The 16,907-nt window shown below is 46.5% G+C and overlaps 4 protein-coding genes across 4 annotated transcripts; 1 reads left to right on the plus strand and 3 right to left on the minus strand.

The window, feature by feature from the left end:
• Positions 1-4,261: 4,261 nt before the first annotated feature.
• Positions 4,262-5,215, minus strand: N7516_009253 (SSH4 family protein; the record flags this gene model as incomplete). Its single annotated transcript, XM_057221972.1, has 1 exon — positions 4,262-5,215. The coding sequence occupies one exon, from the start codon at positions 5,213-5,215 to the stop codon at positions 4,262-4,264; it is 954 nt and encodes a 317-aa protein (XP_057072244.1).
• Positions 5,216-5,939: 724 nt separating this feature from the next.
• On the plus strand, positions 5,940-8,664 carry N7516_009254 (uncharacterized protein; the record flags this gene model as incomplete). The annotated part of the gene is made up of 2 exons (XM_057221973.1): positions 5,940-6,013; positions 6,066-8,664. 2 exons carry the CDS (start codon positions 5,940-5,942, stop codon positions 8,662-8,664), a joined length of 2,673 nt encoding a protein of 890 aa, XP_057072245.1.
• Positions 8,665-10,984: 2,320 nt separating this feature from the next.
• On the minus strand, positions 10,985-12,077 carry N7516_009255 (NADPH:quinone oxidoreductase family protein; the record flags this gene model as incomplete). The annotated part of the gene is made up of 2 exons (XM_057221974.1): positions 10,985-11,977; positions 12,045-12,077. 2 exons carry the CDS (start codon positions 12,075-12,077, stop codon positions 10,985-10,987), a joined length of 1,026 nt encoding a protein of 341 aa, XP_057072246.1.
• A 634-nt stretch (positions 12,078-12,711) lies between these two features.
• N7516_009256 (Clr5 domain-containing protein) lies at positions 12,712-13,896 on the minus strand (the record flags this gene model as incomplete). Its single annotated transcript, XM_057221975.1, has 2 exons — positions 12,712-13,693; positions 13,769-13,896. The coding sequence occupies 2 exons, from the start codon at positions 13,894-13,896 to the stop codon at positions 12,712-12,714; spliced, it is 1,110 nt and encodes a 369-aa protein (XP_057072247.1).
• Positions 13,897-16,907: the final 3,011 nt, after the last annotated feature.

Consider the following 16,907-nt stretch of genomic DNA (forward strand, 5'->3'; position numbering starts at 1 on the left):
CACCTAATGGTAAAATCACTAAAAATCAAAAAGCCGAACTAAAAAAGCTATGCCCCAGTCTTAGTTGTCGTTTTGAGTGTGCTGCAGGCAGGTTTTGCCTCGTGCGTCAGAGACCCTGGATCTAGAGGCCGTCTATGAGTGGAGTGGGGGAAATATTGGCGGCCCATGCAGAGTATTCATTTTACGTATCTTACATACCTGGATATTTATATATATAACTACATATTAACTATATATATATATATATATATAATAATATATGTATATATCTACATACTTTATATCATGTGCACAAATATAAAGATTTCAAGGTTCAAAAATTCAAAATCATTTAAAAAAAAGTTCAGCTTACTCATGTTCAACACGTTCACCCCTGTGGGGAACATATATGCATGTACTGTACCTTTTCTTTTTTTTCGTGCTTTTTACTTTTTTTAATTTATACTAACTCGTTTAGTGATTTGGTGATATAGTGATTTTACAGTAAAAAAATAAGATCGTGGATAGGCAACGGTTTGGGTTGGATGCATATGAGATACCTAGTAGTTTAGTTCTTTCTAAACAATGCAACCCTATGAAAGGTACTTTGTTCATAGGTACCATGAAAACAATATAACTATGTGTTGTTTTTCCCCCTTTTTTTATATCCGCAAAAAGGCAAAGTAATTCAAAACGGAGAACATATCCGGTCATGCACGACTATGCTCTTTGCCTCGGCTTCATTGGTGCTCAGGTAACCGGAACTCATGGCTGGACACAGATCTGAGATACCTCTATTTATATATACGCCCAGAATTTACGTTGGACAATATTCTATAGCTTTGATAAAAAGGTGATTTGTGGAACAATTGCGTCTTCTGACAATACAACATAACTACAACATACACCATTCTAATTAGCGCGATCCGCAGCAAAATGGAGTCTAGAGAAGATCCGCCAAAAGTACCCGAGCTAATAAGGCGTTCTATTTCTTTTTTTACCTCATTTTTTTTTCTTTTCTCTATATAGAGTAAGATTAAATAAATTAAAACTAACGTGCATATTGGTCGGAACAAAGCTGCCTAGGTGTAACTTGGAGTTCGAATGCTTAGTACTACAGTACTAGCTAGCTAGTTATAATAGTCGTCCAATGTAGAAAGGTCAAGTGAGAAACACAAAAATACGGGTCGGGTCATATGTAATCCTGGTGGCGATCGCTAAAAGTGCCCATGTAACAGCCTGTTCCTCTTCACAGTGGGGCAATACCCGGTATGCCCAGATAGGATTTTTATATAGGATATTACTAAGATTTTGTAAAGATATGAGAAAATAGGGAATTTGAGAGCAATAGGGACAACGAGGACAACGTGTGGAAATATGTAAAAAAGGAAAAAGAGCATGTCGACAGATCGCCTGATTGCGCGTTTAATACCGAAGGGCAACTAGCTGCCTCGGTGGCGTGAAGGTAAATATCCCGGTCACGAGTATACTGGAATGTGAACGTGCAAGTAAGAGTGGAAGCGAACCTGGACCGTGCTTACATAGTATAATATAACTTATAAGAACTGACTCCGTAACTAATATCTAATGTCTAGTAACTAGTTAGTTATATAATATCTAATATCCCTAACTAGGGATATATACATACTAAATTACCGACCTTATTCTATAGTTACATCCTATATTAGTTAACTAGTAGTTACGCTATACTACATAACATGTAGTATATGCTCAATCCAGACACATCTCCTTATGAAACCAGGATCATGATTGGTACCATCCTCACGAAACCCGGTCACCTCCTTTTCTTTCACAGATAACAACCGCTGACTTCGCGCCAGTGTGTCGCTCTGGCGTCTAACGGTGTTCCAGCCTTAGCGGAATGGGGCACGGCCGGAGAGGATGGGATGAATGCATCTGCAGAAGGCCCAATATGGATATCTTGTTGGTCGTGATCGTCCGAACTCGCAATCTGGTACTTTTGAGATCAATGGCTAAGACCTCTTCTCTCTTCATAGGGTTCTACAACTGGCTATTCAACTTGGTTTTTTTTTTTTCTTCTTCTTTTTTCTTTCTCTTTTATTTTCTTATCTGCAACAGTTCCATCTGGGTTCTCTGCATATGCATATTCCGTACCTTGTATATTTAGCGTGATTTGCTCTCCTTCTCCCGGCCGAACCGAAGAGGACTACAATTTTTTTTTTTTTTTTCTGTTTTGGAAAAGTACAGAATAGCCACGGTCTCCGACCGTGCCCAGATCACGTCTTGAGTGAAACAGACGCGTATCTCGGCTGCACGGACTCCCCCGTAATGTATTGAACCCGCTTCAACTCCACCGACAGCCGGGAATGGCCGGACTTTCTATTTCACTTTCAATTTGATTTGTGAAAGGGGAGAGAGGAATGGGGGGTGGTGGATTTTACGTGGGTTTACGCATAGACCCGAAGTAGTCCGGGAATATCAAATAAATGAGGTGGGGGCTAAACGGGATCCTCGACTGTCACGGGAAAAAGGGGCGATGACATGCAGTCGATCAGACCTTTTTTTCTTCCCCCTTCCCCTTCGGTCAAACCCATTTTGAGATGCTATTTCATTACCCCATTCAGCTTTAGTTCAACTCTTCTATCATACCTAGGTACCTTAGGTGCAGAGTATTTTATTCAGAAATTTAGATCGGCTGTGGGGGGCGGGATTCGTAACTTTTTCAGTGGATCGAGCAAAGATACTACATAAACCCATTGTGATATCCTGATTTTACCCCTCAGTTAGGAAGAAAAAAGAAAAAAGTCCACATTCACAACCTCCATGGCATCATACAATAATGAGACAATATCTGAAAATAAGTCTGGCAAGGTAATAGCTGTAGGAGCTAGGACGAGCTGTAGTTCCCGTGTAAATAGAAATGATCTGGGGTACGGAGCACCTACAACATACCTAGATACCTAGGTAGGTAGTAGTATTACTCTGATTTCCAAGTGGAAACATCCGTGCCATTCTAGCCGCTCTCTGGTGGGTTAGCTGCAGCAAATGTTAGCTGCAGCAAATATGCCCAGGGCTTGGTGGCTGGTCTCGGGATTATCACCGACTTTGGTTCTCCACTTTCCACTTTGGTATTGAAAATACAGGTATTTTTTAGTTGGTTCGGGAGAACATACAGCTATGTAACTACTACATTCATGGATATATACACATCTAGGTGTACATACTTGCAATTATATTGGTTATCCCTATATTCTATAGCACTTTGACTTTAATGGCTTTTATCATGAGCTCTAAACTCTCGGTCCGACATCTCTGCGGCTCTTTCGTAATTGCGTCTTATAGACTCGTGGGTAGATCAATAGACGCATGTTCGTAACGAACATGGAGAGCACCGAGCGCACGCTTATCTCTGTATTGCTGACAGTGCGTGTTACTCTTTCCTACTTTGTAGATATTGACTACCGAGGTCAAGTCTAGCTACATGTAGTATATTGATTGGTATGAGCCTCACTTGGACTTTCCTCTTTCATGTCTATCTTATCTCTATTGTCTCTTTTGTCTCTATTGTCTCTGCTGTCTCCCTTGTCTCCCTTGTCTCTCTTGCCTCTCTTGTCTATCTCGATTTTAGCTGTTGTCATACGCATATATATATATAGCCGTATCAATCCTCAAACCCTAGGATATGGACAAAGAACTCTCCGAACTCGGATCCCCTGCAAAAGGACAAAGATCGCAATGCTCTCGGCGCATCCTGACGTCAAATAAAACGATTTCCTGCCGTTCATGCAGCTGGGATAGACCGGGGATACGGAAAAGCGGCAGAGACGCACCTGCTCATCAGACATAGGACCGTGGTAGCGGAACTGCACCTCGTGCATCCCCCGGCCACTAATGCGCTGCAGTTACCAGGAAGACTGTGGCCGAGAATAAAGGGAAAATAAAAAGAAAATAAAAAAATACCGTTCTAGAACACACGTGCATAAGCTCATTTACGGTATGCAAATTAGTTTCATACAACATGTTAGGCATAAAGACGTTAGCTGTCTTGTTGGCTTTTTATACTTCGTACATAGTATGTGTTTCTGATCTGGGATCATATTAAAGCTATTTTTGGATGCCGTTATCAAGTTATAGCTATTATAGCTACACGAGCCTATCAACGCATAAAGTCATAAGCCATAAGCCATAAAAAAGTGTCATAAGCCATAAGCCATAAAAAAGTAAAAAGAAAGAAAAAGAAAAAGAAGGCTCAGCCCTATGCCCTGGCCCCTGGCCCCCTTACTTGGCAGGTATCACAAGTTCACTCTGGCTTCCATAGCCAGCCTGCAGGGTCAAAACAAGACTCGAAATCGACGCCACCGAACAACCCAATCGCCCCATAGAGGTCGTAGTCCCCTTCCAGGCCTTCAACACCCCCAGAATCCGCATCGACCTCCTCATGCAGATCCCAACCCCCAGATCGGCATCCATTCCGCGTGAAGAAGATATGCACCTTGCATCTCTTGTTCTTCTTGTCCCCACTGCAGATATTCTCCGGCAGCTCAAACTCCATCCCCAACCCAACCGTCTCACCCACCTTAAAAGCTGTAGTAAAATCCCGACCCCCAAATGAATCATTCACAAATCGACATCCATCATCCGAGAACACTCCCAACCCACCTCTCTCCCAACCAGGTGATCTCCATGACGGGTAAGGTTGTGCAGCAAACCCAATGGAAAACCCACTACAATCCTGTGGTGTCGGCCCCGCCCTCAGCGTCAACAATTTAACCTCAAAGTAGATGGTCTTCTTCTGTTCCCGCACAAACGGCGAGTCCGTAGCCGGGAAGTACATGGGCAACTGGGTAAGAATGACACAATCCCCGTTCCCATCAGCACTGTGTCCACGCCAGCGACCACATGCAACAGCCGAGACATGGCCACGCAGCTCAGCTGGCTGGACGGGACGAAGATCGTAAGCCTGTACGTCGTGATAGACCGCAGTTGAGGGCTGAGTTGGGATCCAGAGGGGCACGGAGTCACAGAAATCATGGGCGCGTTGGGCGTCGTCTTCAGAGGCGTTCCCCGTGCCTGAGATTAGATAGCCGGTGATTGGGGGTGGTGGAAATGTGGCTGTGTCTGGGACTGCTTCTTGCCAGTTGTGATATGGAGGTGGATGGCCTGAGGCTGCATTCTGTGGCTGAGTGTTGGAGATCCCCCAGGATTGTTGTGATGCATCATAACTTGGCGGTAAGTCGTGGGGTTGGTTGGACATTGTGTAAGTTTTTCCTTTTTGGTATTCTTTTTGTGTTTGTGTGTGTATGTGTGTACCGACAGTTTTAAGGGTGGTTGTGCAGAGTCGGGGAGATGTAAAAGGTGAGATTTTGATTTTGATGCCAAGTGGGAGGGGTGTGACTCCGTGACTTTTGGGCTTCGGATTGGATTTTCTCATTCTGACAGTTTCACCACTTCAGAAGTTTCGAATTGGACTGATTGGGATTTTTTGTATTGTTTGGATTAGGGAGTGTATGTTTATAGATTGTATATAGTTATATATAGTTATATATAGTTATATATAGTTATATATAGTTATATATCTACATCTATAAATCGACAGATCAGAAAAAAACAAACCCACTAAGAAATAGCCCAATAGTTAACCCAAGTCTGTTTCAGCTGCAGCCAATTAACCAGCACATTCGGTTTTTTTCTTCGATTCTCGACTGTGTCTGCTTTTTCTTTTTTATCTTTTTCCTTCCATTTTCTTTCCTTTTTCTTCTTTTTCTTCTTTTTCTTCTTTTCTCTGTTTGTTTTCTTTTGGCCTTGGGCCTTTGCCTCTCGTTTTCTTTTGTTTATCTGCCTCTGCCTGACTTGCGACTTACGACTCACGACTCACTCACGTCTCACGATCCATGATTCCTTGATCTCCGGGCTGTTTCCCTGTTCAATGTCACTCGCTTCTTTTCCGATCAGACATTCGCTAAACCTGTTCAACGCCAATGGAGGCCTCCACAAATCCGCCCCCGCAGGGCCCGTCGATCATCCATCTCGGATCACATCCATCGCGTCTTTAGTAAATCCATGGATGTAAGTGAACCACAAGTTTAAAATAAAGAGAAAAAAAGTGGAGGAGCTTCATTTAACCCCTTGAAGAAACGACATAGTCAAAATGGTGAATTTGTTCCTCCGGTTCCCTTTCTCGCCCGCGAAGCTCTCGCACAAGAGGCGACAACCGATAACAATTCTCATACGAGACACTCTCTGTACGATGAGACAGGGCCCAGCTCGCTCTCTTACTCCTCCAACTCTCACTTGCCCTCCACCGGTACACCTGGCTCAAGTCTATCAGTCGCAAACGGGGCCCCTATGGAGGATGCGACTCCAACCCAACAAATGACGCCCGTGCCTAACCATCCCAGCGCAGATGTAGACAAGATCTGCAAATCACCAACCTGGGACAAACCCAAAAAGAAAGAAACGCGGGTCACAAAGCGCCTAGAAGCCGAGAGAAAGGAACTCGAGAAGCGTTTGCTAGCACTGGAGGATACCCAATCCAAGGCCGACCTCGGAGACCATGAAAGATCCTCTCGCCGCTTGACCAAGAAACAACCCGTGAGCAGCTCAAGCAGAAGCTCCAGTGCAAATGCCGAGCGTCCGAGATCGTCAAGTGGCCTGTCCTCGATATTCCGGCGTTCACGCCGGAATTCAAATTCGAGTGAGCAAGATTCTCCGTCTGCCGAGTTTAGCCAGCTTAGGACCGATACGAACCCACCATCTCTGCCTTTGACTCTACCGGAAAGGTTTGGAACGGCCATCACCCGAGAGCTACAGTCCAAGCATGGTACCGCACTGAACCTATCCGCTTCGCACAAAAGCTCCAACCCAACCCAGCATAACCGGTTGCACGCCTCGGCAAAGTCTGATGATCTTCGCGAGAACTGGAGGATGGCTGAAGCCTGGAAGACAAAGGATGGACGCGAGACCAATCGGTCAGTGTCGGAACAGATTTCCAGCCGTACTCGGTCCATGATTGGAAAAGGTGCTCGAAACGGCAAGACACCAGCATCCTCGGGCGATCTGGACAGGGAGTTGTTTTCTGCAGCTCTGAAGCATGACCGGAAGAGTGTGCCCGCGGCAGATAATCCCCTTGATCGTGCGACTCGCCATGACCGTTCTGTCAGGGCTACTAGCATGCCAACGCAAAGCATGAGCCAGCCTAACGTCTATTCATCCGGTCATCCTGACTCGCCTGCTCAAGTTACCACGGCTCGTCAGTTGCAGGAGTTAACACCTCCAGAAACTCCAGACAATCCATCGACTCCATCCAGTGCCAGGCCGTATCCACCACCACTCAACCCAGCACTAATACTTGCTAGAAAGAGCCGGGTGGATCCCTTCCCGCGAACATACAAGTCGTCTCCCCTAGCGCTGAATCCTGCAAATACGGATGAATCGCCCCAGAATGATTCTAAGATTCCAAAACCACCGACAGCACAAAACCTTGATGCAAACCCACTCCAGTCACCACAGTCCCCCGCTCAACTTCATCCCGAGGATCGGGGAAGAAGCCGATTGCCTATCGCTTCATCGCATATCCCCAAGCGAACTTTAAGTCGTTTCAAGGAAAACTTCCAAGAAGCTCCGCAGTCGATTGAACTGCCACAGATCCCAGTCAAGAGCGACAGACGGAGTCTCGAAATTCGGAGAGTTCCAACCACGGCAAACGATACACTCGAAGACATTCCAGCATCTCCTTTCCAGGTGGCCGTCAGATCTCCATTCCATACAGGAAGTGTTTCGCCCGGCGAGAGAAACAACCGAAGGTCGAAAGACCTGTCGGATGACAATTACACTGTTTCTGCGAGATCTCCCCGTCGAGCTTCATGCACTTCCACCGAACTCCCTGGAAATATTATTGCTAATGGAGGACCTGGAGCATTCATACCAGGACATAGCCGCAGTCCTTCATACGCCTCCTCCCATGACGGCCATTCGAATTATGATACTGCTGACGAAGATGCACCCGGATCTCCTGATTTCATACGAAATTCGCTGACTCGCGTGGATACCACTCCCTCAGTCTCTGCCGCTGAAGCTTCAGTCATACAGGAAGCTCCCGTTCGCCCCCTCATTCAAGCCAATACCCAGCCAGGCATCCAACCTAGCATCCAACCCAGCATCCTGCCTATCCAGCAGGCTGCTTCTCACTCCCATGGTTACCAGGGCATACAATCTGCCACTCAGCCCGACATTCATCCTAGCATACAGCCCAGCACCCAACTAGGTACCCAACCCGGCAGCCCCCAAACTCGACCAGGTCCCATGAGCATCCTCAAACGAAGATCCCAAAAAGCGAAAGCAGCCCGCAACCCACAAACCCTTTCCAAGATCTTCGTAATCTGCTGTCGCTGCAAGTACTGGCATGACCTACCTTCCGAAGTCTACGCGCGTCTTGCCTGCCCCGAGCGTATAGGGTCGGATTCCAAGGTGGACGGATCCCGCTCCAAGAAACAACCCGACAGTGGTACCCGCAAGCTGATAGGCTCACGATCGCTGCCATTCGGTCAATTCCCAGCTCCCCATGCTACCCAGGGCACGCCCGATCTACGGCCTGCGCCTCTTCTTCCCCGCAAGGTGACCTGCTGCTGGTGTGGACATAACATGAGCCGGTCTTGTTGTGAGGGTTGGACCACTGTCGTTGAGATGCGTGAGCGTCATCACTGAGTGTGATGCGCTTCACGGCATTGATGACACTTATTGAAAAAAAAAAAAAACATTTGAAAGCTACCTATGATATGAACGATTACCATGATGTGATGATGTTTCTTTTCTTTCTCTCTTAATTCCATGTCTTGTGTTTGGGGTATCTGCCTGCATCTACAGCTATGTCCTTGATGGTTACGACCTTGGGGATATCTTACAGACAGTTTCCCATAGAGTAATTGAATCAAATGTGTGTGTATTGAAACATGACTCTAATCAATGCTACGCGTACTTGACTGTAAGTCTATATTCGGTGACTAACTACTAAGTGACTACATATTTACATGCATAATGAAAGAGGGAGTGGGTAAACACCCCCCATGTATTCCGTGGGACTCGACAAGTGAACTATGATGCCCAAATGCGTAGCGACTTGTTGGAGAACACTGACGAGAAAGACTCGTTTGATTTGGGTGTGGAGCTGCATGGGCCTCAACGATGTTGATGTCTCAGGCATAGGCACCCGGGTTGCTACGGGACCCTTATCTCATGGGGGCTACGGTGAGATGATGGTCGAGAGGGAGAAGAAGAAGAAGAGGAAAAAAGGTGGGAGGGGTCCTTTTATATGGTCACATCCCAGGTACCTTCCTAAAATGGACGACTCTCCAACGCACCTTCTTTCATAGTCCCATGTCACATGTCTAGTCCTATGTCACATTTCATCTTCCCAATTTGTATTCTGTTCCCTTCCTTCTTCTTCTTCTTCTTCATCCTTGTCCCCCGGGGAATCCTTTCAACTCTTCAAGATGACCAGCAGGAAGAGCTGAGCTCACCTTGACCACCTTCATTTCTCACGTCACATATCTCTCATTAATCAGCCCATCATTGCCAATATCTGTATGGATTGTAGGTGTTCGGTGCGGCATTACTAGCAGGACCCAAGGACCACAGAACCCCGGCTGAGCATTATCTCGGATAAATTCAATGACCTAGAGGTTGAAATCATGCCCTCGACTGGCTCATGTTTTAGAGACATTACCTTATTTTCCTACATACGGATGCAAATGTGATGTAGGGAAGTTCCACTAGCAGCCCAGAAACGCTTGATGCAACCTTCTGCCCCGGCACCTCTCCGAACCAATGGCGCATTGCACGGCACTTTGAGAAGTAGTTCCTGGTTAGTTAGTTATATAGGTAATTTTCCCTTAATTTCCAGGCAAGGATGTGGGAGAACCTGCTTTTCTTCGTGCATCAGCCCTTGACTCTCGTTGGGAGAGAGTCCGAGAGACGATATTCATCACATCAAGTTCAAGTAATCAAGTATCTTGCGTTATCTACACATCAAGTATGGCAATACCTGGTCATGTCTATACTTATTGATTCCAAGATCCACGGTTTACTTTGGAAATACCGTACTAATTGTACAGGTTTTACACCTGGGATTGAACATAGTTCCACTCTCCAAAGGATCTAAAAGAGCCATCTTCTCTTTTATCGCTTGATTACCTTCAATCATCGTCCCGCAACAAGCTTTGGCGATCGGATATAACGTTGGAAGTTACCTTAAAATTGTTATCTCAAAGCAGCGGACCATTATATATTCCCTCTCTGGCAAGAGCTTGTCCCCTACTCTTGTCGAAGGTTTTGGCTATAGAATTTGGAGGTGGATCATGCAATATACTGAACACGGATGGCGTAGTCAAAGAATTGGGCCCTCGAGATGGAATTGTTAGAGGGAAGTTCATGCTATACCTAGGTCATGGTATGTTGTATATCTTCCACACCTCAGGCAGAAAATTGGCGGTATGGATATGCTGAGTCATCGTCCTTTATTTTTCCCTTTTTTTCCCTTTTTTTCGCCAACTTCTTCTGGACACTCTCTGGACATTCAAGCCATTCCTCGGAATTCAATGCTATTCTGATTTATGGTGTCTATCAATAAAAAATACTCTATACTAACCCAATTCCAAATATATCAACTCCCAGACACGTTCTGTCATCCGCAACTCCTCAATCCAGCTGCCCCAGTCCATTTGGACATGCTCAAGGGCTCTCCTTCTGGAGAACAGTCACCACAGCGCTACGTCTTGTAGCCGTGACCGACTGGAGCTGGATTGCGAGCTGGGTACTTTCGGGTACTCTTGCTCACTTTTGAAATACAAAAGTTGCCAGAGCAAGCAAAGGGCCTTCATAGTTCATGTTATACTTGCTCGAGTCTTTCCCTTCGGGGATTTTACTTTGTCTACGAGAGCATGACTCCTTGCGCATCTACATTCATCAGTTTATATCGTATCGAATCTATTCTTTTCCCACGTATCTCTCTTTCTCCTAAAGCTAAAATCTACAGCTTGCTCTTCGTGTCACCGACAATATTCACAACAACCTTTCCCCAAGTCTCCCTCCCTCCCAATGCCTGCAAAGCCCTGGGCACACTTTCCAACCCAACAAAGCTCTCATCCTTGAACGATGTCCCCTTGAACTTCCTTTGCTTAACAAGGTCAAAGATTCCTTGCCAAACCTCGCCCACAGTCTCCGTCTCAAACTTGGCATACTGCCCCCAATGCAAGCCAACAATACTCACATTCTTCAACAGGACCCGATTCAGCGCAACCTTCTCAATCTTTCCCGCCGCAAACCCAATAACCAACAACCGCGCATTCCACGCCACACACTTCAAACTCGTCTCAATCATCCCAACCGGATCATAAACAATATCCACCCCAGCAGCCCCATTTCCCTTCCTGTTCTGCTTGCAAATCCCCTTCACAACCTCCGGCCACGCCTTATTAGTGTAATCAACCACATAATCTGCCCCAAAGACCTTGGCAATCTCCCTCTTCCTCTCGGTTCCGGCAGTAGCAATAACAGTCGCCCCCATAGCCTTAGCAATCTGCACAGCAGCAAGTCCGACTCCACCCGCAGCCGCATGAACAAGAACCCAGTCCCCGGCTTTCACGCCAGCGCGCTGTACAAGACCGCCATACGAGGTCGGCGCCGTGACGAACAGACCCGCGGCATCTTCGAAGCTCCACCCTTCCGGCACGGGGAGGAGGGTTTGCTCTGCGGCTAGGACATGTGTTGCGTAGGCTCCTTGTGTAGCGCCGAAGACACGGTCACCGAGCTTGTAGCGGTTGTTTGGGGAGGTGGGCACGGCGGTGATTGTGCCGGCGAATTCGGCGCCGCCGATCCAAGGGAGCGGTGGTTGGTTTTGGTATTTGCCTTGGATTTGGAGGATATCGAAGAAGTTCGTGCCGGCCGAGTGGATTTCGATTAGGTATTTGTCCGCTGTTGGGGTTGGGGTTGGGACTGTTGTTACTTTTAGGTCTAGAGGGCCCTGTAAGTGGGTGGGTTAGTTTGGGATTGGAGTTGGGAGTTGAGGTTTGGGGATTGGCTGTAGGTACCTTGACGTATTCGCTGACTTGAACGGCACGCATTTTTACGGGTGGTACGGATGTATATTTGAGATTGAGGTGATAAGTTCTGAACCTTTTGAGTGAAGAGATCGAAGGGGATGTTCAAATAAAAAGAGCTCTGGAAGGGGACATGGGGGTTTCCCCGCAAGATGCCGAGGTTCCTTTTCGGGTAACTGATTGGGTCTTGGCATTTATAGAACACTCGGTCTATTCGGGCATTTGATATTGATTGATATTGATACAAATAGTATACATGCGGCCTGTGTAAGCCTTTAATGGTCTCATATGGTTGGCCTACGATTATATTAGAGACATTATATGTAAGGACACTCCGATGGGTCCATGTTCTTCTTGGATGTGTGCAAAGGGTAATAATATGCATGAATGTACAGAAGCTTTTTCCATATATAAATAGAGATAGTATACATATGCATAATATAGATGCGTCAAGCTTAATTAATCAATAGGTATCAATATATACAGTTTCCTTTTCATCCAAACTCCCCAAAAACCAAAAACATATCGGGTATGACAAAACAAACAACCACCCATATTTCACACAAAAAGGTATCGAGGTAACAAGGTAACAAGGTAATAAGGTATCGAGGTATCACAGGTATTTAACAGAAAGAAGAGCGTCAGTGCAGGTTACCACCTAGTAACCAATGCCCGGGGGTTTCTGCACATAATGATCATGGCCCATGTAAGGCATGATTGGAGCACACATCACCGAATGAGGCCCACCGGACTGGGTATTCGGCGGCGAAGCCATAGGATGCGATTGGCCATGAGGCTGTGTATGCGGGTGGATCTGCTTCCCATCGTGCTCAGACGGAGCCGCCACATGGCCCGCCATATCATACTGCAACGACATAGCACGCTTCCAGTTCTTCGCATCATAGCCATGGGGGTACTCTGGTGCCTCACCGTAATGGTGGTGGTACTGGGGATGGTAGAGCTGGGCTTGAGGGAGGTAGCCGTTCATTGAAGGAGTCATGGGAGCAGCCGTGGACTGAGGGATGGCTGGTGGAGTGATGGCTTCAAAGGGCAGCGAGTACCATTGAGATGGGTTGAGGCCGTAGTCTACTGAGACGGCGCGGGGCGGCCAGCCAATGCCGCCGGGGGTCGTTGCCGTGCCTGGGCTTGGGAGACATGATTCGGGTGAGAGTGGGTAGGTTGGGTAGGATGGGGCTACGGCGGATGTTGTGTTCAACATGAGACCTTCACTGACTGGGAAGGTGTGAGAGTGGTCGAAGGATGTTGTTGTTGGACTGGGGTCTGAATAAGAGGCGGCTGTTGTGCGTTCTGGGATGAGGATGTGCTCATCGGAGGGGCTTGGAGTGAGTTGTTGGATCATGGGAGAGCTCCATTTCCGGTCCTGGTCTGGGACGGGGTGTTGGAAGGTGGACGGATGCCCGTAGTTGGGTTGTGGTTGTGCCATGGGCCATTCATGGCGGGTCGGTGTCTCTCTTGTTGGTAATGATGGCAGTGGTCTTTGGATGGTTGATGCTTTGCGCTTCGCATCCTTGTCTGAATCTTGGTCTTCTCCAGAGGCAGAAGCCAGACTCTTCTTTCGAGTCTGACGGGATGGCTTGGTCACTCTCCATTTCTTCAGTCTACTTCGTAGTTGGGTTTCACTTGGATGTGTTAGTTGATAATCCATGATAGAGTCCAGTATCGGACAGGGAGTATGAAGGTGAATGTGTACTCACCTAGGATTGAAATCATCGGTACGTATCTGCTTGATGACCTGCTTCAAGGGCCATTCTTCTTCCATATATAACTTGGAAATCAACGCCTTCTTCTTCTCCCATACATCGGATGATATGGATGTCTTCATTATTGACGCACAGTCCAGGGGAGAGTGGAAAGGGGAGGGGGGAGAAGATAGTTAAATGATGATCAAGATGATCAACAAAAAACAGACAGGAAACGGGCGAGACAACGATTATTATATGTTGAAGAGGAATAAATCCAAAATATCAAAATATAAAAATATAAAAAAAAAGGTGAGTGGTTTGTTTTAGGGCCACAACACAACTAACTTCATCTCCCATCACCCACTTCCCACTTCCCACTTTCCACTTCCCACCTCTCACCTCTCACCTCTCCACATCTCCATTGTCTTGGTTCTGTCATTATGGAACCCTATAGCACACAATCCATCCCTTGGGGATCCATTGGACCTTAGCGTCCGTGGCGTCCAGCACGCGGGCGATCATCAACGAGATTCGCAAGGCAAACTTCATTGGTTATGGACCTCGACGATCCAGGGCGATGTCATTACTCCAAGTGGATCCCATCACCCAAGCGGAACAGCTCACCTACTAGGTCTTACTATCCCCAGTTGAGTGCTTGGCGCGTTTGAACAAAGCAGATATGGGAATTCGATTGATCATCTTCCTTCTCTACTCTGTACGGTGTACGGGCTTTGAATGTTTCTTTTCTTTTCTTTCTTTCACTATTTGACCTATCGAGATGATATTCAGATCCCCAACATGTTTAGGTCCATTACGGAGTAAACCCGATCAAGTCCGATGAGAATCGGGGAGTGAAATCTCAGCACAAAGGTTGTACGAAGACAACACGGCCTATAGTTCCCCAGGAGTGATTTACTGTGCATTGGGGCCCGGTTCAAGGCCCCAGTTTTATCCCAATCCGGTCATACTCCAAACCAGATAAGCCCTCCTCTCACCCGCGGATGGCGTCTTTGGCCCTATGGTCGCCGATCACTACCTCGGGGTCCTCCCAAATGGACGGTACTGACAGTTCCGACGGTTCTACACCGGACGTCTATCCAAAAGAAGCGAGAGAGACGTTTTGACTCCAAAACCTTCTATCAACTGGAGACAACCATATGTGCTGCAAAATTCAATTCTCAGAAAAGCAGAATCATATGGTCAGATCCAACAATTCGAAAGGGCCCGCATTTCTATAGGAAAAGAGCGATCCTCTATCCCCCAGACCAAGACTCTCAAGGCACCAATGCTTTTTTTTTTTTTTTTTTCCTTTTTCTTTCTTTTTTACGGCTGGAAGTGAACCCGCTAAGGCACATGGTGTCAGAACTAGTGTAAAGCCCCCTCTTGACTTATACCAATGATATTCGACCCTGTGGAGTACCAGTTCGTGCGAGTGCCAATCGATCTGGCAAATTGATCGGCGACGATCTGCCCGGGGGTACTCAATGGTGGATTTATTGAACTCCACGTTGGTGACGATGCTGGGTTTCCCCCTGAAACGGGATTTATCAGACCAATACGGAGTACTCTGTACGGAGTACCATTACCTCTCTCTACTCATCGACATGAGAAAATATGAAAAATATGAAAATATGAGAGACATTTCAACATCCAAAGATGCACGGCCACCGACAACTGCATGGAAAGCACGAGTTGCCAATCATTACTTGCGTTCTTCGACCTGCATATGTCACATCTCTCGTGGACTCTCGTGGACTGCAGATGTCCGGCTTCGGCGGTTGGATCTGCCATCTCCCATGTTCCCATGTTCCCACGTCTCATCTCCAGTCTCCAGTCTAGCTCCAAGTCCATCTCCATATATCTTCACCTTCAACCATGGGTGAGATTTTCTTAATCCGTCCCCATCCGTTACTTCGGGAATGACAATCTGGAGAAATGCCGATTCTGATCTGGGAGATATTTCTGTCATTGGCCGGATATGAGAAATCCTTTCCCTTTGTTTTCAAAGATATTATAAGCTACTCGGTACTCCATAACTCCATCTTCAATTCCGGCATTCCCAAAGGAGGCAATAAGACATATCCGATAGCGCATCGGCATTTACTCACCCGCGCGCCTCCAAACTAAATGGGAGATCCCTTCTTTGACGTGTCTACAGCCGCCCTACAAAGAAAATGTCTCATTTGAGATATGTGTTGGTCTGGGCCCTATAGTTTTTTATCCTCTTCTTCTTGGTTTTTTTTTTTTTTTTTTTTCTCCCCCCGGTCCAATAGCGAAATGCCATATATCTATCTACGATATTTTTGAAACCTCCTATTTCGGACAGGGATATATCAAAATGATGTAAATCATATATCCCCGGATCACCATGGATCTGCTGCACCTCCAACGAGGCACTTTCCAAAAGCTTAATGGAGTACGGAGTCTCTCCGTGAAAGCCCTAACTGTCTACTTATTTTCCTCTCACCCGAGTTCGGGGGGCAAAGAGAGGGGAGACATTTGGAAGATCAGTGGAGTCCCCGACTCCAACAAGTGAAGCCCACGTCAAATCAACGTCAAATCAACGTGCACATCGGTAAATATTCGGCCACAGTCTCAATCTCTCCATTAAACATCCACTTTATTTCCTTTTGAGATCATGTGCAAAGAGGGCATAACTCCGTATCCGAGTCGATCCGAGGTCGAACTGCAGAATGAGGCTCCACTTCCTACTTCCCTCATCGTTCAGGTGATATAATTCAGGTTGTCTCCACCATTACTTCAACCACGCGGTCGCTCTTCAATTGATATTCTTCTGCTCGGAGAACCTTTACCGAGGTAAGTGGGAATTTGGTGTTGGGGGAGATCGACTAACCCATGGGTCCTTTTGGAGTATATTCAACGATATCAGACAAGAATAGGGGGGGGAACCGAGATGATCGCCCTTTGTTCTCTTCATGATAGTTTCCATGGATATTATAACTAACTACAACATAGTTACTATATTTACATCGACAATATTCGATATACAGGCACAACATAAAGACACAGATTTACTAACTACTATATTGTACACGATGTAACATATACCCTTTTTCCCACTCCACTGCAATCTACTTCGCATGTACAATAACAATAGGCAATTTCCCCGGTTCTCAGACTATTGATATTA

Source organism: Penicillium verrucosum (genome assembly GCF_028828655.1).
Source record: "Penicillium verrucosum strain IBT 35672 chromosome Unknown utg000003l_segment0_segment0, whole genome shotgun sequence".
NCBI lineage: Eukaryota > Fungi > Ascomycota > Eurotiomycetes > Eurotiales > Aspergillaceae > Penicillium > Penicillium verrucosum.